This window comes from Rattus rattus, chromosome 1, assembly GCF_011064425.1.
Source record: "Rattus rattus isolate New Zealand chromosome 1, Rrattus_CSIRO_v1, whole genome shotgun sequence".
Lineage (NCBI taxonomy): Eukaryota > Metazoa > Chordata > Mammalia > Rodentia > Muridae > Rattus > Rattus rattus.
In genome coordinates, this window is record NC_046154.1 from 251,213,588 (window position 1) to 251,237,589 (window position 24,002).

Here is a 24,002-nt window from a genome sequence, read left to right on the forward strand (position 1 = left end):
CAGTGGTTAAGAGCACTGTTCTTCCAGAGGTCCTGAGTTCAATCCCCAGCAACCACATGGTGGCTCACAACCATCTGTAATGGGATCTGATGCCCTCTTCTGGTGTGTCTGAAGATGGCTACAGTGTGTTCATATAAATAAAATAAATCTTTACACCGACCCGTCTCCTCTACCACACCTAGGAGCAATCATGTCCTTCCTTTTTTAAAAAAATAAATAAGTAGGAAGAAAGAAAGAAAGGAAGGAAGGAAGAAAAAGAAAGAAAGAAAGAAAGAAAGGAAGGAAGGAAGGAAGAAAGAAAGAAAGAAAGAAAGGAAGAAAGAAAGAAAGAAAGAAAGAAAGAAAGAGAGAGAAAGATCTTTTTGGTTCGGGTAAGTTTTTGGAAGAGGTCAAACAGGATGACAGCATGGGGGCATCGGTAGAGTGCTGTTCAGTGTGCACAGAGCCTGCGTTCAGTCCCTAGCACACACAGTCCCTACTGGCACAGGCCTGTAGTTGTAGCACAAGGAAGGTGGAAGAGCATGGGTTAGAAATTCAAGGTCTGTTTTAGCGCCATAAGAGGAGCTCCAGGCCAGCCTTGGATACCTGAGACTCTGCCTCAAAAACAAACAGTCAGACAGCCCAGTAGCACTGAGACTCTCAGTAAAGGTGACACTCAGGTCACTTATCACCCCAGCACTGACTCATCTGACCTCTGTCTTAGGAAAAAATCCCCTGTACATGTCTGCTGGGCCTTCTTAACTCATTTAAAGAGATATTTCTATTTTTCATGTTTCTTTTTTGAGAGACGGAAGGTCTCGCTAAGTAGCCCTAACTGGCCTAGGACTCTGTAAAAGTGGTAGATTCATAGTGATTCACCACCATCTGACTCTTGAGGGCTGGATAAAGGTGTGTGCCAACGGGTGTGCCATGTGTATGTGGGTGCCCTTGGAAGCCAGAAAGGGCTGTCAGATCTGTCAAGCTTGAGTTACATGTGGTTTTGAGCTATTTAACATGGGTGCTAGTAGTCAAACTCAGTAGAGTAACAAAGGGCACTGAACCATTTCATCAGGCCTCCGTCGTGTTATGTGTGTGTGAAATGACCTGTAGCGTATGTGTCCCTCGGCACGAATGTGGGCCTCAGAGAACAATGTGTGGGAATCAGCTCTTTCCTTCCACCTTGTGCATCCTGGAGGTTGAACTCAGGCCCTGAACTTGGCAACAAATGCTTTTACCTCCTGGCCTCTCTCTTCCATAAGCTAAGCCTTGATTTTTTTCTTCTTTTTTTTTTTTTTTTTTTTTTTTTTTTTTTTTTTTTTTTTTTTTTTGCGGACTGGGGGCCTAACCCCAGGGGCCTTGCCCTGGTGCAAGCGCTCTACCACTGAGCTAAATCCCAACCCCGATTTTTTTTTCTTCTTAAAGAAGCTGAGGGGCTGGAGAGATGGCTCAGCGGTTAAGAGCACTGACTGCTCTTCCAGAGATCTCTGAGTTCAATTCCCAGCAACCACATGGTGGCTCACAACCATCTGTAACTGGATCCGATGCCCTCTTCTGATGTGTCTGAAGACAGCTACAGTGTTCTCATGTAACTAAAATAAATAAATCTTTTTTTTTAAGAAGCTGAATATTTCTTTTGCCTTCTGACTCTGTGCTTGTGCCTTCAATACTTTTCATGACTTTCTGCTCCTTAATAAAGAAAGCCCGTTTGACCCTGTCACGGACACACCTGGCACACATGGCGTCATCACTGTCCCCACTGACATGCTTTTTGTGTCTTAGACAATCTCATAAGGACTTTGGGTCTCACAGCACGAACCCCTCAAAGACTGCCTGGGCGCATGCAGATTTAGGTGCTTTCCCACCCTTCTTGGTATAAAGGTAAAAACAATCCAGTTGCCAGGGGTTCAAGGCAGCCTAGTTTTGTTAGAGGCTGTATTGGAGGAAATCCTACGATGGTATGTCCATGTCGAACCATTCTGAGTGTCTCTAAGCACCGTCCCTGGAAGAAGAAAAGGAAAAGCTGTTTCTCTCTTTTAAGATCCTGTTTTTACCATATGTGTATGAAGTTTGGCACGCATGTGTGCATGTGTGCCATGTGGCCAGCTGTGTGTGCCACCTTCATGTCCACAGAGGCCGGAAGAGGGCATTGGATCCCCTGAAATGGAATTACCGATAGTCGTGAGCCATCACATGGGTGCTGGGAACCAAACCTGGGTCTTCTGCAAAAGCAGCAAGTGTTCCTAACCACTGAGCCATCTCTCCGGTCCCACCTGGTTTCATGGTTTACCCCCGTTTGATGCAGTACTGGGGATATAACACAGAACCCTATGTGCAGTACCACATACTGCTGGTGAGTTATATCGCCAGCATTTTCATAGCAGATTTCTAACGTATATTTGCTGCGTTTAGATCTACAAATACTGTTGTGTTAAGCTTGCTTATTCAGCACAGTAACAATGTGTGCAGGTTTGGAAACTAGGAGAAGCTAATCACATAGCCTAGGTGTGTAACAGGCTACCTCATCCAGGTCTGCCTCAGTACTTTATAGAATGTTCACACAATAACAAATCTGCCCAATGCCTTTCTTCAGATGTATTTGTATTAATCAAGATATGTATTGTTGTCTTCTCCCCTCAATCTCATCATCTTGTGTGTATTGCTACTCGAGGCTCCATTTGTGTTTTATTTCCTTACTGAGTCTCCTTATTTCACTGTGACTTTCCTGTTTAAAACAGGACCAGAGTAGCTGAGCATGGTGGCTCCCTCTCTTTACCCCCTCAGCACTTGGGAGGTGGAGGTAACAGAATTGCTCAGATTTTAAGGACAGCCTGGGCTACAGAGTGAAGCCCTGTCTCAGAAATAATAATAATAAACAATAATAGTAAAACAAAAATTAAAAGACCAAGTAGCATGCTCAAGATAGTTGAAGAATGAATAACTATGCCCTCAGTATCTTAATTAACTATGGGTTTCTAGCATCCCTTAGGGAGTCTATTGACACATAAATCAATGACGATTTTAGTGTGGGAGGTAGAACTTGGGCCAACACACACACTCCTTGCAGGCTGTAGCAAGTCTTCTTTGTGCAAGTTAAAACTGTGGTGGTGTTTCCGGATGTATTGCCCTGCTCAGCAAGGACATCAACAGCACACTGAATTGCACGCCAGTATTTCTTTCAAGAGGGCATTTCAGATAAAACGTCTTTGTTGTCCTGTTGAGGGAACTAGAACACATAAGAAGTTCGAGGGTGATGTATTCTAGTCATACCTCTGCAAATTTAGGAGATAAAACAGTGGAGGGCTGGGCTAAACACGGAAGCATGACAATAGATACAGGTTCTTAGCTCGGTGGTAATGACCGGTAAGAAAATCAGAATGCCTCACCCAAATTCAAGTTAGGCCACTACAAATGTACTAATATAACCGTAGCACAAGTAGCAAAACTCGGATAGGAAATGGGGAGAAAGGAGGATGGCATCTCCCAGGCTCCTATGTGTTCTCTGTCTTTCTGGTGAGAAGGTGAAGGCAGAGCTGCAGAATGCCTGCTCTGTTTGTTCCTGGGCAGGACATTCAGGCCTCTCTCTCCCTATCAAATAATTTCCCAAACTGAAGTTGAGAACGCAGACCGTGCCCGGGCCTTGGAAAGCCGGGCCACAGGGCCTCCAAGCCGGCCACGGTCAGCAGAAGGCCGTTTTGAACGTTTTGGAGTTTCGGGTTTCCACAGACCAACCCATGCCCTTTGCACCGCGGCCTCGGGGGCAGCGCTTGTGGGTCTGGATCAGGTATAAATTCTGGGGCAGAAGGAGGAAGCAGCCGCCGCCCCAGAAGAAGGAGTCAGGCCACAGGGTTTCCCAGAAGGCGAGCAGTATTCAGACCTCAGGGACATTCCCACCGGTTGGCTCCCTCCGCTCGGCCCCGCCCGGCTCCGCCCGGCCCCGCCCGACCCCGCCTCAATCACTCCAGCCTCCTCCCCAGCTGAGAGCGACGGGGAACCTCCGCCTGCGCCTTTAAGGGGCGTGACCGCAGCCTCCGCCCCTTCTACCCGCACGCGCCAATAAGGGGAGGGGTGAGAGAGGAGGAGCCTGGCGAGAGGGCAGGCGGCGGAAAGTGAGCCGACGCGCAGGCGCAGTGGTCGCACGACAGTGTGTTTCCAAAATGGCGGCGGCGATGGATGTGGATACCCCCAGCGGCACCAACAGCGGCGCGGGCAAGAAGCGCTTTGAAGTTAAAAAGGTTGGGTCTCGCCAGCGCCTTCCTCAAGGAATCTAGGGAGGCGCGGATATGGCTGGCAGGCCCGAGGAAGAGCTAGGCGCGGGGGAAAGGTCTTCATTTCAGGGCGTTCCTGGGACCGGGTACCACTAAAGGAAGCCGGGGGGCGGGCCTAGGGTTGATCGGCATGATGGTGGCCCACTGTCTGGGCCATATTAGTTTCGCTGGGAAAGCTGTGGGTCCAATCGCAGAGCTGCTTACTGAAATACGCGAGGTTGACTTCGGTGCGGGAGCCAAGCACTTAAGCTGTCACTGAAGTGACTGAGAGATGGGGGAAGGACAGGGTGGGGTGGGTAGGATGGAGACTCGTGAAGAGACTGCGGCGGGTGGAGGATGGGGCTGTGCGGAGAAACCCGGGAACGTGCGATGACACCGCAGAAGAGCTCTGCCGGTGTTCTTGCTCCGCCCCTTCCTGGATCCTAGAATCTATTGACTCCGAGGGACCTGGTGTGGGCCCTCGATTGTATGGCGGCCTCCATTAGCCTTCTAAACCCACAGTCTCAAGTGTAAAGCTTGGTTCTTCCGAGACGTGTACTAGTTGTCACATAGCTTCTGCCACTCCAATGGTTCTCTAATGCCCGTGTACACTTCTAACACAAAATGGTAATTTAAAAAGTCTGGTGGGCTTTGTTTTAAAAGCAAGCTCAGAACTTGTGCCATTTAAGAAGGCGGAGTACTAATTGTTAATGACCTGGGAACACACAAAATATGAAACGTCCTTTTGTATTCTATTCCCTTCATAGTTTTCTAGCACTTTAAGAGAAAAGTTCCCATTCCTACCTAAGATTACATAAATCTGCTCAAAATGAAGATCTTGAAGTGGGAAAGGTGTTTTTGGTTTTTTGTTGGTTTATTTGGGGTTTTTTTCTTTTTGTTTTTTTTTTCTTTTTGTATGTATTACTTTATGAACACCTCCCCATCCCACTCTTTTTTTTTGTCATCTCATTGTGGCCACTGCTGCTCAGTTACGGCCTGCAGCCATATTGAAGAATAATAGAAATAATGCTGAATTTACTAGACTCGAATACTTGAATTTGAGAAGTCAAACCAAAGTAGTCCTTGAAAGGGGTGTCCTGTCCAACGTAAGTCTTGGATCGATTTACTAGAACTAGCAAAATAATAGTTTGGACATACGAACGTTGGGAACATCAGTTTCCTTGGTAAGAGGACAAGAAAATTGCACTGGATTTACTTGCTTGCAGCGCTGTGAGGTGTAAGTGATGACCTCGTTCTGTGTGCTGACACTGGGTAGGTAACTCACTATCCAGCTTATCCCACGATTATCCCCTTAGCGATTGATCCATTTATTATTGTAGTTCAGTCTGTTCACCTCTCTTCCTCCGAGTCCAAAACTGCGTGGAGAGCAAATACTTAGGCAGATTTTGAGTTTGACCACATCTGTCAAGAACATCTGTCCACATTAGTTCAAGTTTGTACTTAAAGCTAAAATGGGTGTTCAAAAAATAGCTCTAATATTCCCACGTCGGTTTGGCTAGCTAAATTATTTTATGCTATAGACCAAAAAAAAAAAAAAAAAAAAAAAAGGCGAGGTGGGGCTTACCTTCCTCTTTCCACCATCTTGGCGCCTTTGGAGGCCTGCTGGGACCAGGACTTCTAAAAAAAAAACAAAAACAAGTATGTCTGGAAGGCTGTGGTGCAAGGCCATTTTTGCTGGGTACAAGCCAGGCCTCCGGAACCAAAGAGAGTACACGGCTCTTCTTAAAATTGAAGGTGTTTATGCCCGAGATGAAACTGAGTTCCACTTAGGCAAGAGGTGTGCTTATGTGTACAAAGCAAAAAACAATACAGTGACTCCTGGAGGCAAACTAAACAAAACCAGAGTGATCTGGGGAAAAGTAACTCGGGCCCACGGAAACAGTGGCATGGTTCGTGCCAAATTCCGAAGCAACCTTCCTGCAAAGGCCATTGGCCACAGAATCCGTGTGATGCTGTACCCATCCCGGATTTAAACTAATGGAGAGTAAATAAATAAAAGTAAAAAAAAAAAATTAAAGATACCCATGTTCAGGAATGAGGAAGTATACACGTGGTCTGCTGTTACTCGCTAATGTTGTGCAAATAATGTAATCCAAAAATCATTCTTTCTTTGCTAGGCCCTATGGCCAGGGAGTTGGTAACTGAAGCCGCAGCTGAAATCCTAACAAGTCTGTTATGTTACCCGGAAAATGCATTGTTTCCCCTCTTCTCCTTGCAGTGGAATGCAGTAGCCCTCTGGGCCTGGGATATTGTGGTTGATAACTGTGCCATCTGCAGGAACCACATTATGGATCTTTGTAAGTAACTCGGGGCGGGTGGGAAGGCGTTGAGGAAGTTAGAGAAATGGTGGACATCCTCATGTGCCCAATTGTCTTCTTTACCAGTGAATACAAAGCAGGGTCAGAACCCGTAGGCACTTGGGTGTTTGAAGTAGATTGCATGTTGTTATTTTTGGAGACAGGGTTCTCTATGTAGCCCTAGCTGTGCTGTAACTCAGTATGTAGACCAGGCTGGCCTTGAACTAGAGATCCCCTGCCTCTGCCTCCGGAGTTAAATTGTTTCTCAAAAGGATGTTTTGGAGCCACACCTGGCTCTTAGAATGATTTGCTCGTTGTAAATTGGGCAAGATCCCATTTAGAATGAGGTGTGGGCAGAGCTGCCTCTTATCTCCATCTTAGACAGCCACAAAGGCAAAAATAGTGAAAGAAAATGACCTTTGAAGGCGGTACATGCCTGTAACCCCAGCATTCGGGAGGCAGTGGCAGGAATATTGTGGCAAATCGCAGGCTCAGCAGGGCTAAGGTTTGAACTACAGTACTCTTAATCTAAGCTAGTTTTTGTTGGGAAAGATTACAGCCACAGATTGGAGAGATGGTTCAGGAGTTAAGAGCACTGGCTGCCCTTCCAGGGGACCCGGGTTCAGTTCCCAGCACCCACATGCAGGCTTACCATGGGCTATCACTTCAGTGAATAAATTATAAGGTAAAATTGGCAGGCAGCCCTATATATTCTCAAGTTTTATGTTTTCAGGAACAAATGGCTTAGCGTCTATGCACGTGTGTTTATATGTATGCATTCCTGTTATAAATGTGTATATCCTCCCACTCCACATTTATACATGCACCCATAGGCTATCAGCAGGCCTCTCAGAAACCCCAGGACTTACTGTGGAATCCCTTTATGCCATTTAATCTTGGTTCTCAGTTTTATCCACACTATTTACTACTCTGATGTGTTGTCTAGTACATAATAAAATTGCCCTCAGTATTTGCTAAATAACGACAACCAAATGGTGGGACAACCTATGGTCACTGCAACTTGGAAAGTATGAATCAGTCCTGTGTGAGAAAGCACCTGTGGCATTTGCTGGTAGTTCATGGCGCCTCAGAGTTTCCTTGAACTTTGACCTTTTCGTTTTTGTGCTACAGTGAGAGCAGATCAGCAGCTGCCATGTTTAATATAGATAGAGCAGCCATCACTAAAACAGCAGTTTAAGGGGGTTGGGGATTTAGCTCAGTGGTAGAGCGCTTGCCTAGGAAGCGCAAGGCCCTGGGTTCGGTCCCCAGCTCCGGAAAAAAAAAACAACAACAAAAAACAGCAGTTTAAACATGGATGGAGTGTCTGGTGTATGTGTGCCACTTTCTGTCCCTTGTGTTTTCACAAGTTGTACCCAGAGAACATCTTTCTTCCTGGAGCTGTCATCTGAAAACAGTGGACGTCACAATGCCCAGATCCCTTCTTACACTCCTTCCTGTGTGTCTCGGGTGGGAGAGAAAGTGTTTCCTGGGGGACAACAAGGCAGTGTGGTTTGCACAACATACTGTGTGTCCTGATGTGGTCTGGTTTGTTTTGGGTCTTTTGTTGTTGTTATTGTTGTTTTGAGATGGCCTTATAGGTAGACTGGCCTAGAACTCTGTATGTTGTCCTTACTGACTGCAAATTCATGATTCTCCTGCCTCTGCTTCCCTCGTAATATGTTCAAAATGTCACATGAGATACAGTATTGAACTTATAACAAAACTTGTGACAGATCTGAGTGTAATGGTTTACACATGGAATCTCAGTACTTGGGAGGTGGAGGCAGGAGGACCAGGATCAGTGTCATCCTTGGATACGTGACAGATTTAAGGCAGCCCAGTCCTGCCTCAGAACAACAGAGCAATCATGCTGGTGAGATGCCTCCCCCTCTGACGTGCTGGGAAGGCAAGCATGTGCCACTATGTGGATCTTAATTTGGGTAGTTGAGTGGGGGTGGTCATTTCCTTGTTTTTGTTTGAGACATGATCTCACTGTGAGTTCAGACTGGCCTGGAAGTCTATCTAAAACGTGTTTTTCAGAAGGGACTTTATTTGGTTGCCACTTTCAGTAACACTTTGTAAATTCATCGCCAATGTTTTTGCTCTACACATCTTGAAAATTGAAAATTATTATTCAAAGCTGGCCTCAGACCAGGGAGAGTATCCTGCCTCTGCTTCCTAAAAGCTGGGATTCTAGGTTTGACCCACCACATAGCCATCTTCACCTTTTTCCCATGCCCTTGAAACCAGTTAACCACTTGAGGATGTGGCTGGCCAGGTTGGAAGCCCCTGCCTCCAGGTCAGTAATGTTCTTACCCTTGTTCCCACAGGTATCGAGTGTCAGGCCAACCAGGCATCAGCTACTTCGGAAGAGTGCACGGTTGCTTGGGGAGTCTGTAACGTAAGGAACCGTCTTTACCTATGAGTGGCTCGTGCCTGCATTGCTGCTCCTGCTTCGGCCGTCTTGAGAATTATTAGGGGGAAACAAGAGGTGTACAGACAGTAAAAGCAGGCTTACGTCCTCGTAGTAGTTACTTTTAACTGGATAAATAGTAGTCATTAGAAGAAAGACTAGTCTGTCTTAATTACTAAGTGGACTTTTCCTAAGCAATGTTTTCAGTATTCAGCCACTTTGAGGAGTTATCTGCAAAGCTGTGGGCAGTGTCTGCACCTTCAGCAGACCGTTTAAGGCCATGTCTGTGGGAAGAGGTTTGGTGGTAAATGAGTTGAGTATTAAGTTCTCAGTTCTCTGTGTGTTTTAAGTTAGATTTAGTGTAGGGTTGTTTCATTCTTCTCTTTGTGTGTGTGTGTGTGTTTTCTCTTTCGCGTGTTTCTTCATGTGTTCTGCCAGAAATATTTAGCACAGCACTGTTGAACTGAATATACAGTATTACAGGGTGTGACAGCTTTGAGACAACAAATATATTATTTCTAGCATGCCAAAAATTCATCTATAAAGCACTTATAGTCTTCGTTATATGAGCTACAATTGCCCTGACCAGTCAGGGCCAAGATGCACAGCTTCCATCATGCACAGGAATCTCAGGTTCCAGGGTGAGCCTTCTGTGGCTGTATTACTTGCTAGTAAGAACATTTAACATCTCTAATCCTGGGTTTCCTCAGGTAAAAGATGGCTAATAGTGAAAATGTAAACAGGCTTAAATGATTTAACTTTTAAAGAGTATTTAGAGGCCTAGTAGGATGACTCTGGATAAGGGGCTTGCTGGCAGCCTTAGGTCCTGAGCTTCCGTTCTAGGGCCCACTGGTAAAAGAAGAACCGACTTCCTCCCCACAGGTTGTCCTCCTAACTGACACATGTACACAGCCAAAATAAATAGAAGTTTTAGAAGTACCCAGAGTGGCTCCCACAACATGACAAATATTTGGTTAAAAAAAAGCTAAATGAGTAAAGTGAATAAGTAAAAAAAAAAAAATTAAAAAATAGAATGGGTGGTGAGGGCTAAATGAGGGACTGGAGAAATGGCTCAGGGTTAAGAGCACAAACTGTTCTTCCAGAGGACCTGGGTTCAATTCCCAGCACCCATATAGCAGCTCACAACCATCTGTAACTCCAGGACACCCTCACACAGACATGCATGCAGGCAAAATGCCAATACCCATAAAATAAAAATAATTATTCAAAAGAAAAAAGAAAGACAGCTAAATGAGGGGTCAACAGTTATGGCATACATTGCTCTTCCAAAGAACCTACATCCAGTTCCTAGAAGCCATAGCATAGAGAGCCACTCACAACCACCTGTGATTCAAAGTCCCATGGCCCTTCTAGTGCCCAGTTCTTTCCTCGTGGCCTAGCAGCTGTCTTCCTGCCCACTCTTCTTCTCCATCAGACCCTTTGACTACGTCACAGCGCACAGTAGCCAAAGGATGATGTTAAACTTTGATGGAGCTAGAGAAAACATACCCGGTGCCTTGCCCTCACTACTAAAGGTGACTAAAGGTGACATTCTTCTGAATGAAGGGAGGGGGTGAACCTGCTGGGTTCTTCAAGGCCAACCTGGTCTACAGAGCAAGTTCCAGGTCAGTCAGAGTTACACAAAGAAACCCTGTCTTGAAAAAAAATTTTTAACGAAAAGTGTAAATGGAGATGAATTTATTCTGATAGCTTGCCATACAGGAGAGCCTGGGCAAGAATAAAGCCAGAAGCCTTTATTCTAGGCTAGGGGCCTAATTTAGAGTCTTGTCTGAACCAGCTCTGTGAATTAGACAAGTCATTTGTCTGGGGTTCCATTTCCTGTCTGTAAAGAACCGATAGTAATATCTTGCCTACTCGCTGGGGTCGCAGTGGGCTTGCATGAGGTAATAGGTGTCAACATCGTCTATAAAATCGGGCACGGTAAATGTGCGTGTGGTAAGTTATACCATCTGCTAACTACACTCTGTTCTGCATTTTAAACTAAGAGGAAGAAAGATGGGTCTACCTGCACCAAAACCTCATTCACAGGCACCTTGCCCTTGAACACATGCACGTATTATTCCCAGGCTGTGTAGGATGCTTGACAGGAAGATGAGAGCCAAAGACAGGTGTCCCCAGTACCTAGACATGGCAGGAAGTGTCTCAGCTTCTGCCTTTTGGAAATCCAGAGGGGTTTGTTGCCTTGTTTCTTAAAAACAGGGACAGAATCTTCTAGAAAGTTATTGAGAAAGGAAAGTTGTCTTTTCTCACATTTCAGGACCTCCTTTCTCAGGGAGGTAGAAACTTCCTGTTATCAGCTGAGTGGCACCAGGACCCACATTCCCGTCAAGAGGCAAGACCGCACTGTCAGAATGTAGTCCTGTGCTCCCTGAGTCAGCTTTTAGCAGTAAAGTCATGTCACATGTTCTTGTTGGAAATGCCCTTGTATTTCCATTAGAAGGGTTCCAAGGTGTCGTGAGGTGTGCTGCCCTGTCACGTCACACAAGGCTGGTCTCAGACCTGTTGTCATCGTCCCCACTGCGCATCTGTGGTTGGTGTGGCAGCAGGGACTGTGATGACGTGGGAATCCTTGTCTTCTCTTTCAGCACGCCTTTCATTTCCACTGCATCTCTCGGTGGCTCAAAACCAGGCAGGTGTGCCCCCTGGACAACAGAGAGTGGGAGTTCCAAAAGTAGGTGTTTCTTCTCATTGGGGTTCTAAATCTGGGTTTTCTGGTCAGTGTCATTCTCCTACTGGCCTCAAGCTGAAAGCAGCTGGAGCGGTGGGACATCACCCCATCCCCCTTGTCCCCTTGTTCTCTTTTCTTTTCATTTTGTTTGTTTGTTCGAGACAAAATCTCTCTCTGTAACCCTGGCTTCTTGGAACTCAATCTTTAGACTAGACTGGCCTCAAGAGATCTGCCTGCCTCTGCCTTCCAGGTCCTGGGTTAAAGGTGTTCACCACCATACCTTATTTTTAAAAAGATACACAGGGGGGTTGGTGATTTAGCTCAGTGGTAGAGCGCTTGCCTAGCAAGCACAAGGCCCTGGGTTCAGTCCCCAGCTCCGAAAAAAAGAAAAAAAAAAAAAAAAAGATACACAGGGATTAACTAGCATTTCACAGGCTGAGTTTTTTCAGCCTGCTCAGTCTATCAAAGTGGAAAACATGGGAGTTGGAAATGATTGGAAGTATTTGCAGGGCTAGAGGATGTAGCTCAGTGGTAGAATACTCGCCAGGCCTGTGCAGAGACCTTGGTTCAGTCCTCGGAGAACCAAAACAAATGGATGACTGTCATAGCTCCACCCTGGGAAGTCCCATGGTGACGTTTCCTTATCCACCGGTCACCTTTCTTTGGATGTGGAGGGAGGAATGCTCTCATGGTGTTTGGAATCTCTTGGTTTAGGGATGACTGCCCTAGGACTTTTGGGGTTCCTCGCGCTTCTGCCTTCTCAGAGCAACGGTCACAGATGTAACCACCAAAACTTACTCTTATTGTTTGTTTGTTGTTGTTTGTTTTGGGGTTCCCCTCCTTAAGATAGCAATTGATTTCGACCCTCCTGCTTTAGCCTTCTCAGCCAGGTGCCTCAAAAACCAAATCCCTTTGGCTTAGCTCAGCTGACTGATTGTGATATCAGATTTATAGCTAATCAATTACATTTTTATTATTAAGCAAAGTGTAGTAATGTATGCCTTTGATCTTAGAACTGAGTTTGAGGTCAGCCTGCTCTGCAGAGTGAGTTCCAGGATAGCCAGGGCTACACAGAGAAACCCTATCTAACAATCAAAAACTGTGTGTTGTTTAGCGGGTTTTATGGTTTTACTCTCCAGCATTCTAATGAGGTGAATTGTTTTGTCTTTCAGGTATGGGCATTAGGAAAGACTCTCCCGTAAAGCTTACCCATTTGTTACTCGTTTAGTGACTTCCTGTTAATTATACATTAGATAGAACCATGGTTCTTTTTCTTTCCTTTGTCTTTGGAGTTTGGTGTTCCCGCAGCCATACTGTATTTTGTGTCAAATAAAGCCTTTAAGTTGGAGATGGTTGCTGTTTCATGTATGTGGAAAGAGTGAGCTGAGAAGGAGCCTCTTCAGAGCCAGGAAGCCAGCCTCAAAAAGTGCACTGTTCTTGGACGAGAACACACTTGTCTTCACAAGGTCACAAGGAACCTGTTAAAGTCTGCAAGTGCAGGTCACTGGCACCTGGAAATGCCTGAGGCTCTGTCTTCCTTCTGAGATAGGCACCAGGCAGGAATGAGGAAGCACATGGCAGCCTTGGACCAGCCAGGCCTGCTCTGGGCTCTCATCTCTCGTGAGGGAGTATGAGAATGAGTGAATGGCATCAAATGGGCACAGAAAGGCTTTGTAAGCTCTGAACACCACAGAGTTGGTGCTGATTGTGGATGACATGTTGCAATCTCTAGAACAAAACTTGACAAAGAAAATCATAATATGTAATCTTGGCTGGCAATAGAGTGATCTTAAAGTCAACTTGAAAACTGATATTTGGACAGTTTGAGTATATGCCTGTAATTCCAGGTGCTTGGCAATTAGGTAGAAGGATCCTTTGAATCCAGGAGACCTTGTTTCTAAATCAGATTCTAGTTTGGGGTCTAGGGGGCGCTGTAGCTCAGCTGCTGTAAGGCCTTGAGTTCATTTGCTGGTGTGAATTTAAAAAAAAAGGTCGAAATTAAATTAAGTTAACAAGAACTCAAGTTTCCTTTAAACATGCTGGCCAGGAAAGGCGTGGCCATCCTGATGCTGGTTCGGTGGCTGTAGTCTACTGAGACACTGTTTCTGTTGTTGTGATTTTCATGTAGTTAACCATCCTACAAAGGTCCTGAAACCCTTCAGGGGAGCTTTCCTTTCTCCGGTGCCATTCCATGTGAAAGCAATGTCCAGATAAAGCAGGTCTGAGACTCCCAACCATCTTCTGTTGTCAAGCAGAGAAAGATTGCAAAAATGTGAAACAATGCTGTCATTATTCATGTTTCCAAAGTTAATTTTAATAAAAATATTTATGTTAATGGTTTTTGTCATTTTCAAGATTGCGTTTCTGCCCTTTAGAGAATACTTTATGGGTGGCATTGCGGATGCTCGGGTGAGTGTGCACGGAGGCTGCTGCTGGCTCATCCGTCAGTCTCCACATTCTCCACACAAGGTCTCTTCACTGAACGTGGAAATCGCCCACTGGTTATGCTGCCTGAGATTCTCCTGCTTCTGCCTCCCACCACCACCCCTGACTATGGGTGCTAGAGGTGAAATTCCAGTTTGGAAGGCATACTTTACTGACTGCCTACTCCTCAACTTCCTCAGTTTGACAGAGTTGTGATGTCTTTAGAATTCTGTCCTCTGAGCAAAGTGGCCACCGTTTCCCTCAGGTCACTTGTGCCTGCCTGCACAAGGCCTGGTTACATTTCCCTCAGAGAAGTGGGTGGGAAAGGGCCAATGAGATCCCAGCCATGCCTGTCAGCCATTCTTACGTCATTCCCTAAATGCTCACGGCCTCTGTATCTCTGAATACGTCTCTATAGGATGCCTGACTGAAAGCTGGAAGCAGGCATCCTTGCTGGGTGGAGAACTTACAGTCTGGATGCTTTGGGGGTCACCCACACTTCTGCCAGTAAACCATACTCCATAGGTAAGCGTCAGTCATAAGCTCACCAGTTCCCCAGACTGAATCTGGGTGGAACTGCAGTTAGATCTGTCAGTAGGACCTTGAGAGTATTGGGGTAAATGTTTGTGTCTCCCCTGGAAAGAATTCTCCCAACAAAGATAACTGGGCTCTCAGTTTTTAGGATCTTACTGTTGGGTTATTTGGATTTTTTGTTGTTATTTGTATTTTAACAAGAGTCTCACTAGGTAGCCTAGGCTGGCCTGGAACTTACAATGTAGCCCTTGCTGGCCTCAAACACACAGATTTACTTTACTTTCTACTGTAGGGTCCTAAAAGGGATAATGGAGACTAGGAGTTGTGCAAACCTCCAGTAATGAATTTTAAAGTCTAACATTGAACAAGCACTGTTTCTCTACTTAACTGCCACAGTGTCAGGTATATAGCGATGTTTACGTGGAGGCAACTGGAATAGTCACATATCAGGACTGCCACCGTCATAGAGCTATTCAGTACCTTTCCAGTTGGCATCCAAGAGGCATAAACAATTTCCTGGGTAAACATATTGCTTGCCATCCCCCAAGTGACACATTTGGAGCATGCTCCTGTCTCAAAAACACCTGAGCTGGAGAGATGACCAAACAAATTACAATTAAAAGTTTTGTTTTTTTTTTTTTAATCCCAGCCCTTGGGGTTAAGAGGCAGGAAGATCAGGAGTTGGAGGTCATTATTTGTACATACTAAGTTAAGGCTGAACTGCATATGACACTGTCTTAAAAAATAAAAAATTTGGGGTTGGGGATTTAGCTCAGCGGAAGAGCGCTTGCCTAGCGAGCGCAAGGCCCTGGGTTCGGTCCCCAGCTCTGAAAAAAAAGAAAAAAGAAAAAAAAAAAAATAAGAAATTTGGGGCTGGAGAGATGGCTCAGTGGTTAAGAGCACTGATTGCTCTTCCAGAGGTCCTGGGTTCAATTCCCAGCAACTACATGCTGGCTCACAACCATCTGTAATGTGACCCAGTGACCTCTTGTGTATATGAAGACAGTGAGAGTGTCCTCACATACATAAATCTTAAAAAAACATGATTTTAAGATTTCTTTTTTTAAATGAAAGAAAACATCTACAGAGTGCTTATTTGGTTAACCATGGAGACCTAGAATTAAAGTCCCTGGCCACAGGTCATAGTCTACTGGGGGAACTTGCTAAGAAGATGAGTAAGTGAATGGCTGACTGTTAATGTAGAGATACACAGGGCCCGGGTCTGAACTCGATCTCAAGGTTCCCAGCCTTCCCTGCCTCCTCACCGTAGTGCCTAGAGGCTCTTCTGCATGTGCCTTCTGCCAGGAGGGCAGATGGTTCTGCTGATTTCCTTACTTGGCACGGGAGACCTGGTCCTTGCATGTAGCCACAGCAGTGTCCTGAATCACATGGGCCTCTCTCTCCACCTCTCAAACCTGGGATTAAAGGCACCATCCAACACAGTTGGCTCCTGCCCTTTGGTGATTCTAAACTACATGTAGGCTAGGCAAGAGCTCTGCCACTGAGTTTGTATACCCTGTAAACCCGCCTACCCTTTTAAGCTGAGGCGGGGTCTCAAGTTACCCAGCCTCCCCTTGAGCTCACCAAGGTCAGCCTTGACTTTGTTACCCTCCTGCCTCAACCTCCATGAGTGCTGGGCTCCCAACCTTTCATCTCAGCGTTCTGAAGGCAGAGGCAGATGGAGGCCAGCCTGGTCTACTCGATGACTCTGTCTCAAAACTGCAAAGGAATGAACAAAAGTAACAGGGACTGGAGAGATGACTTGGTAGTTAAAAGGGCAGATACATGGGTTGGGGATTTAGCTCAGTGGTAGAGCGCTTGCCCAGCAAGCGCAAGGCCCTGGGTTCGGTCCCCAGCTCCTAAAGAAAAAAAAAAAAGAAAAAAAAAAAAAAGAAAAGGGCAGATACATCCAGAGGACACAGGTTTGGTGGCCAGCACTCACACAATGGTTCACAGTCATGTCTCTCTCTGCTGGTTTCCATGGACACATGTGATGCACATAAATACCTCAAGCCAAACATAAAATAATAACAAACAATGATGACGATGATGACGATGACGACAGTGAGCAACATTCAACTCTGAACAAAACCAAAGAGAAAATGCGCTGATAATAATCCCAGCACTCTGGAGCCTGAGGTAGGAGGACCAGACGGTGAAGATTTCACTTGCAAAAAGTTTGATGAAAATTATGCTACAGGAGACTTGTCAGAGAGAGAGAGAGAGAGAGAGAGAGAGAGAGAGAAAGGAAGGGAGGGAGGGAGGAAATCTGGATTGCAAGATGGTTGAGAATAAGTTAAGGACACCTGTCAGCACCAAGCTAGACAGCCTGTGCTGGATGTTCATTGGGATCTGCTAGTTGCCCTTTGACCTCCTGTGCTGTTGTCACAGTGCTCCCCCTCAATAAAACTGCAATTTAAAAAACATGTTTTAATTAAAAAAAAAAAAAAAAAAACAAACACAATGGGCTGGAGAGATGGCTTAGTGGTTAAGCATTAACTGCTCTTCCAGAGGTCCTGAGTTCAATTCCCAGCAACCACACGGTGGCTCACAACCATCTGTAATGGGATCCGATGCCCTCTTCTGGTATGCATGAAGAGATTGACCGTATGTGTAACATAAATAAATAAATCTTAAAAACAAAAACAACAAAAAGCTAAGTATCAATGAGGGGCTTAGGTCAAGTGGCCTACCTGTGGTCACACAAACCTCCATGGTAGGCTTGGAGTTTAGACCGAGGTTTATCTACTTCCAAGATTGCCCGTTTTCACCAGTTGTGGTAGCTAGAGCGAATTACAGGGGATGACCGCAGTGAAGCCCTCTGCAAACAGTTACACGCTATACAAAGGTCAGGCCTCCTTATTAATCAAGAGCTCGGCCAATCCTCCAACCCCCAGTTTAACGAAGTGCCTTACTATTGTTGACTTGGACACTCGACTCTGACCTTCCCTATATTAAGAAACGGAGCTCTAAAAAACAATGAGGAGATAGAACAAGCTGAAAACAAGGGCAGGCGGCCATGGTCCTCACTGCTTCCGTCTAAAGCTTCTCCCCTAAGGAAAAGGAAAAGGAATGTCTGACTACAGCTGAACTAAAATCCACTCTGGCTTGGAGATGACCTCACCCTTTACCTACCTTTCAGGAGGTAAAGGGTGAGGTGAGGAGGAGTCAGAACACCAAAGACACGGGAAGAAGAGGCGTTTGGAGCATATCAGCTTCGTGCTGCCCCCTGTGGCATACACCTGTAACCACAGCCCTTGGGAGGTGGAGGCAGGAGGATTGCAATTCAAGGTCACCCTCAGCTGCAAAGTAATTTGAGACTAAATTGAACTACATGGGACGCAGTCTCTGAAAAAGTAAAAGATGGGAGATGGACAACACTGGATGGAGAATTGCCTAAACCATTAATAGCAGCGGCTGCAGCGGGACCGCAGTGGCGCACGCCTCCCACTCCAGAGGGAGAGGCAGGAGAAACGCTGAGTTCCAGGCCAGCCTGGTCCGCAGATCAAGTTCTAGGACAGTCAGGGCTACAGAGAGAAAAACAATACCAACAAAAGCAATGGCTGTTCTTGACAAAACCTAGGTTTGATTCCTAGCCACGCAACAGTGTGGCTTATAACCTGCCTGCAACCCCAGTTCTAGGGAAAACTTAGCTTTGGACAGGGGATCGTCTCTCTTCCTCTCTCTCTTTCTCCCCTCTTTTTCAAGACATGATTGTTTCAGTAAAATTTTATTGTATTTTTTTATCATTATGCACGTGAGTGCAAATAAATTACAAACAAATATATAAAAATAAAATCTGAACTGGTCTTTTTCTGTTTTATTACTGCTAAGAATAGAATTCGTAGTCTCATCCATATAGTTTATATTATTAATAAAAGGATCTAATGTCTTTGTTTCTGAGACGGGATCTCACTATGTAGATCAGATTGGTCTCCATCTCACAGATGTCTGCCTGCTTCCTCAGGTAAAGGTATGAACCAGAGCTAAGGGACGGCTCCAGGTTAGGATACACAGGGCTCTTCCAGAGAGCCTGGATTAAGTTCCCAGCTCCTATATCTGGTGGCTCTCCAGCTATCTGCATCCATGCACACATACACATAATTAAAGCTAATCTTCAAAAATAAAATAACGGCGCGCGCCATCATGCCCCACTTCCTATTTTTCATTTTGTTTCGTTTGAGACAGGGTTTCTCTGTGTAACCCTAGCCGTCCTGGAACTCACTGCATAAACCAGGCTGGCCTTGAACTCAGAGAGATCAGCCCGCCTCTGCCTCCAGATCTACTTTGCTTTTTTTTTATTTTAAAAATTACATGTATGTATTATGTATATGCCTGTGAGCATGTGTCCTTGTGCGAATGCCATGGTGTACATATGGATGTCAGAGGGCAATATTGAGGACTCAGGTCTCCATCCCTATATCCAGGTCACAGAGAAAGTGTCCTGTCTGGACAAAGCGAACTTTTACACTTGATCAAGAGGGTGTTATTGAAGAGCAAAAACAAGGAGGGAAGAAGGGGTACCTGTGTGTGGGAACAGGAGGAAAGATTGGTGGCCGGAGGGGGAGTGAGAGGCCATGGAGTCACGTGAGGAATCCTGGGAATCAGACTCCGGAAATCAGCATCAAGGTGCAGATCTGAGTTTACTGCACAGCGCGTAAGCTTATGTCAGTGTCCAAGCCAATCAATTCCCAAGCCCCTAAATCCTCGGCCAATCGTCTCCCTCACCACGCCATCACCAAGCCCCAATGAAAGCCCTGCCGGATGAAGTTACTCAGAAGGGAAGGAGGGGAGGGTATCGTCACCTGTTAGGACTTCCAGGAAGATATGGAAGCAGCCACTGCCCTGGCCTGCGTTTCTTTTTGCTGTCTCACAGGTGTCCCAGGAGCCATCTTAGTTCGAATGCGGTGTATTGGTCGCAGGAGCCTGTAGCGCCTCACTCTCCACCCAACTTTTTCCTTCACAATGTTGGCTTCCACATCCCCCACACCTACTCTCTTCCCAGTGGGATAGTCTGTAAAGAACTGGCACACAGGAAGTGGGAAGGGGCAGCTGGTCCCGGCCTTCTAATTCCTAGAATAAACCGATAGATTTTTGTATGTAGGTTTTACCGGACAGGAAAGAGTAAAACAATTTCATTTACATATAAGTCTTACAAAATAGAAAAGATAAAAATATTTTTTTTCAATTTTTTTTTTCTTTTTGGAGCTGGGGACCGAACCCAGGGCCTTGCGCTTGCTAGGCAAGCGCTCTACCACTGAGCTAAACCCCCAACCCCTAAAAATAATTTTTAATCCCTTGCCCTAAACATGAACTTTATAGTTTTGGGGGTTGGGGGGAGGGTATTTGATTGGTTGGTTGGTTGGTTTGGGTTTTTGGTTTTTTCCAGACAGTGATTCTCTGTATAGCTCTGGCTGTCCTGAAACTTCTGTGGACCACACTGGCTTTGAACTCACAGAGATGCGTCAACACTGCCGGGCTGATTTTTATAGTAGAGTTTATAGTATATAATAAAGACTCACACTTGCTACGTCGTACAGTTGCAGGGAGCTAGATCCCTGGCCCACAATCTACCTTTTTTTTTTCCCCAGTCTCTTTTCTCCAGATAGTCTTATCAGGGCTGGAGAGATGGCTCAGCGGTTAAGAGCACTGACTGCTCTTCCAGAGGTCCTGAGTTCAATTCCCAGCAACCACATGGTGGCTCACAACCATCTGTAATGAGATCTGATGCCCTCTTCTGATGTGTCTGAAGACAGAAACAGTGTACTGGCATACATAAAATATCAATTCACATTACTTTGTTCATTACTCTGGGACTTTTTTGTTTGTTTTTCTCTGCACAATGAGGCAGAGTGGGGTTTCACTCTTTGGAGGGAGGCAGGCTTTACTCAAACTCTGGGCAGTTAGGCCACAGGCCCTCACTAAGCACCTTACTGAGCTGAGCTAGTCCAGCATTCAGGAGGACCAGGGGTCAGGAGTTCAAGGTCATCCTGGGCTACTAGAAATCCTGTCTCAGGGGGAAAATGTTCCATGTCCCTGGAGGCTATGCCTGATGCAGAGAGCTCTCCCGTGAGACCTTCCCTAGTTCCCTGGTGACAGGACCCATATGGCCCCTGCTCTTCATTTCCGGAAACCCTTCCTTTTTTTTTTTTTTTTTTTTTTTTCGAGCTGGGGACCCAACCCAGGGCCTTGCGCTTCCTGGCAAGCGCCTACCACTGAGCTAAATCCCCAACCCCCCGGAAACCCTTCTTATGTGTTCCCATTTCACTTCTTCAGACATTTCATTTCTTTTTTTGTTTTTGTTTTTGAGACACCCAGATGGATGTTTTCTTTTCTTGCCTGTTATTCTCCTTCGAGCTCCAAGTCAGGTACAGCCTCTCCCACTGACCACAGAGTTCAACCAAATGAATGGTAACGTGCACCCAGCTCCTGGTCTCCAAAATCCACCAGGGTAAGGGGTCAGGTCTTGCTGGGCAGTGATGGGGCACACGTTCAATCCCAGCACTCAGGAGGCAGAGGCAGGTGGGTCTCTGAGTTCAAGGTCAACCTGGTCTATAGAGGGAGTTTCAAGACAGTCAGGGCTACTGCACACAAACCCTGTCTGGAAAAACAAATAACAAAAAAAGGAGGAGGAGGAAGAGGGGGAAGAAGAGGAGGAAGGAAGAAGAAAGAGAGAGAGAGAGAGAGAGAGAGAGAGAGAGAGAGAGAGAGAGAGAGAATGTGTGTATGTGTCAGGTCCCTAAGAAACCTGGGACAAGAATTCTCCCAGCACCCTAAACCTCTCCAGCCTAGTGAGTGGGCTTCCATGGCCCCCTATGATTCCTTACATAGGCCATTTGGCCATGTGCATCTTGGCCTCTTGGTCCACTCCTCTCTTGGTCCTCTTGCCTGTCTTCGTTAAGGTTTTACTGCTGTGAAGAGACACACGCCCCAGGCAACTCTTATAAAGGAAACCATGTAATGAGGGCTGGCTGACAGTATCAGAGGTCCTGTCCATTATCATCATGGCGGGAAGCATGGTTGGGTGCAGGCAGAAGTGGTGCTGGAGATGACAGAACGTTCCACGTCTCGATCCATAAGAAGCCAGGAGGGGACTCTTCCTACAGGCAGCCAGGACAGACTTCCTTATGCTCTGGGAAGAGCTTGGGCACAGCAGCCCTCAGAGTCCACCTACACAGTGCACACTTCCTCCAACAAGGCCACACCTCCTAACCGTGTCACCGCCTGTGGGTCAAGCATACTCAAACCACCACCCTGCCCCTCTCCTCTTCTTCCCTCTCTCATTCTCCTCCTGTCCCTCTGCTCTCATGGCCCAGTGTAGTCTGGACCCTTCCAGATGCCTCTAGCTGTACCCTCCCTCACATCTACAATAAAACCCTCCTCCACAATCAAATCTTGAACTGACCAGTTCATTTTTATTTAAAAGGGATATAGATGGCCGACCCTGCTTCCTTCTTCCTGTCAGAGGCAAGAGAGAACTTGTTTTGTTTGAGCGGGGGTCTCATGAAGCTCAGGCTGGCTTTAAGTTACTTTGTAGTCCAGGGTGACCTTGAACTCCTGAGCTTCTAGTGCTTGTATCTTCCAAAGGCTGGGATTACATGTGGGTACCATGAGCTGGGCTTCATCTGTAATAGACAAGCGCCCTCCAACTGAGCCACACCTCCACCTATTATTTACTTATTTAATGTTTTTCAGTAATGGCTAATCGCGTGAAAAGCAGAAAATTGCTTTAAGAGAATAATGTCAGCCAGGCATATTAGCTCAGGCCTTTAATGCCAGCAACTCAGATGCTGAGACAGGTCTCTATGAATTAAAGGTCAGCCTGGTCTACATAGTGAGCTCCAGGACATCCTGAGCTACATAAGTGAGAGATCCCTGTGTAGAAAAAAAGATAAGTGAAGCTGGGCAGTGGTGGCTCACAACTTTAATCCCAGCACTCAGGAGGCAGGGGCAGGCAGTTCTCTGAGTTCGAGGCCAGCCTGGTCTACAGAGTGAGTTCCAGAACAGCCAGGGCTACACAGAGAAACCCTGTCTCAAAAAGTCAAAAAAGAGAAGAGGAAGGAAAGGTTTGAAGGAACGAAGGAACAAAGGAACGAAGGCAGACAGGCCAGCACATATCCAGCCCCGTGCAGAGAAGCACATGCTGCCTGCCTCACGAGTAGCATCCATAAGAAGTTGGCTGGCAGGCCCGCCTCTCCCAAGGCCCCACCTAAACACAGAAGATTAACTGCCACGGGGAGAATTGGAATTACTGAAGCAGGAATACATAAATTCAGCTTCCGACTTTCAGAATGAGCTCTTGAGACCCATAAGGGAAGAAAACATAAATAAAACAAAGCCCGGAGCAGATCTGTTTGTTCAACAACCATTTATGAAGCTCCCTCTTATGAGCCGGGAGCAGTTGAAGGGTGGGACTCAGTCTGTGTGAAGGTGGTGCTTTGCCTAGTCCACCCTGGAACCAGATCCGGAAGAGGGAAGAGTAGCATCAAGTCAGTGGGTAAAAAAAACCTAAGCAGAAGGTGGAAGAGGGGAGCAGAGGGAGGCAGAGGGAGGCAGAGGGAGGCAGATGTGAACAGAGAGGCAGAGAGGAACAGAGGGGAACAGAGGGGAGCAGGGGGAACAGAGGAGAGAGGAGGGGAGCTGGGCTGAGTTAGGCAGGACCTTCAGAACAGCTCTGTCCCTAGAGAGGATGACATTGGAACACAGCTTTGAAAGTGGGCATGGTCTTTTAGACCCAGGTCACACGTTGGGGGTGAAAGTGGCACAGACAAGGGCTTCAGTGAAACCCGTGAGCTGTGTTGGGCTTGGGGTAGGCAGTTAATTGCACAAGACATCTGGCCCCATGGCATTGGGTTGGTTCAAAACGATAAAGAAAATAGAGGTTTCTCGGAGACTTTTTAAATGAGCCAAATAATGACATCCTGGGCCTGAGATTCTTTGCCACAGTCTTAACTACACAGCTGCAACCACATGCTTTCCATGGCTCTGCCCTCAGTCGATAACACAGACACTCTGGTTTCTTCTCACCATTGACCTTCATCAGGTCGATTTGGTGCTTAGCACAATGTCTGTTCCCCAGCCCCTCCCCCAGTGGACTTGACAAACACAGATTCGTCACAATTGGATGCAAGCACACAAGGATGAGCTTAGCACTTGTCTGTGGCTTTGGAAACGTCTTTGCCAAGTGCTAGGCTGTTGTGGATGAGGGCAGTCTTTGGCACCTCTTGGAGAGCAGTATTGATGCCCATTACACTTCAGCTGCAAAGTCTCCCTTCCTCAATCATGGAGGTAGGTTGAGGGTGAGAATAATTTTTCTTTCAAGACGGGATTTTCTCCCTAATAGCCCTGGTTGTCCTGGACTTGTTTTGTAGAGCGGGCTGGCCTCAAACTCACAACTCACA

At 46.3% G+C, this 24,002-nt stretch overlaps 2 protein-coding genes across 2 annotated transcripts; both read left to right on the plus strand.

Moving 5' to 3' along the window:
* The first annotated feature begins 4,078 nt into the window (after positions 1–4,078).
* Rbx1 (ring-box 1) lies at positions 4,079–13,978 on the plus strand. The gene is made up of 5 exons (XM_032918266.1): positions 4,079–4,211; positions 6,463–6,541; positions 8,872–8,942; positions 11,561–11,646; positions 12,816–13,978. Exons 1-5 carry the CDS (start codon positions 4,134–4,136, stop codon positions 12,826–12,828), a joined length of 327 nt encoding a protein of 108 aa, XP_032774157.1. The 5' UTR covers positions 4,079–4,133; the 3' UTR covers positions 12,829–13,978.
* On the plus strand, positions 5,884–6,256 carry LOC116913980 (60S ribosomal protein L35a-like). The gene has a single exon (XM_032918258.1). It carries the CDS (start codon positions 5,885–5,887, stop codon positions 6,215–6,217), a length of 333 nt encoding a protein of 110 aa, XP_032774149.1. The 5' UTR covers position 5,884; the 3' UTR covers positions 6,218–6,256.
* Positions 13,979–24,002: the final 10,024 nt, after the last annotated feature.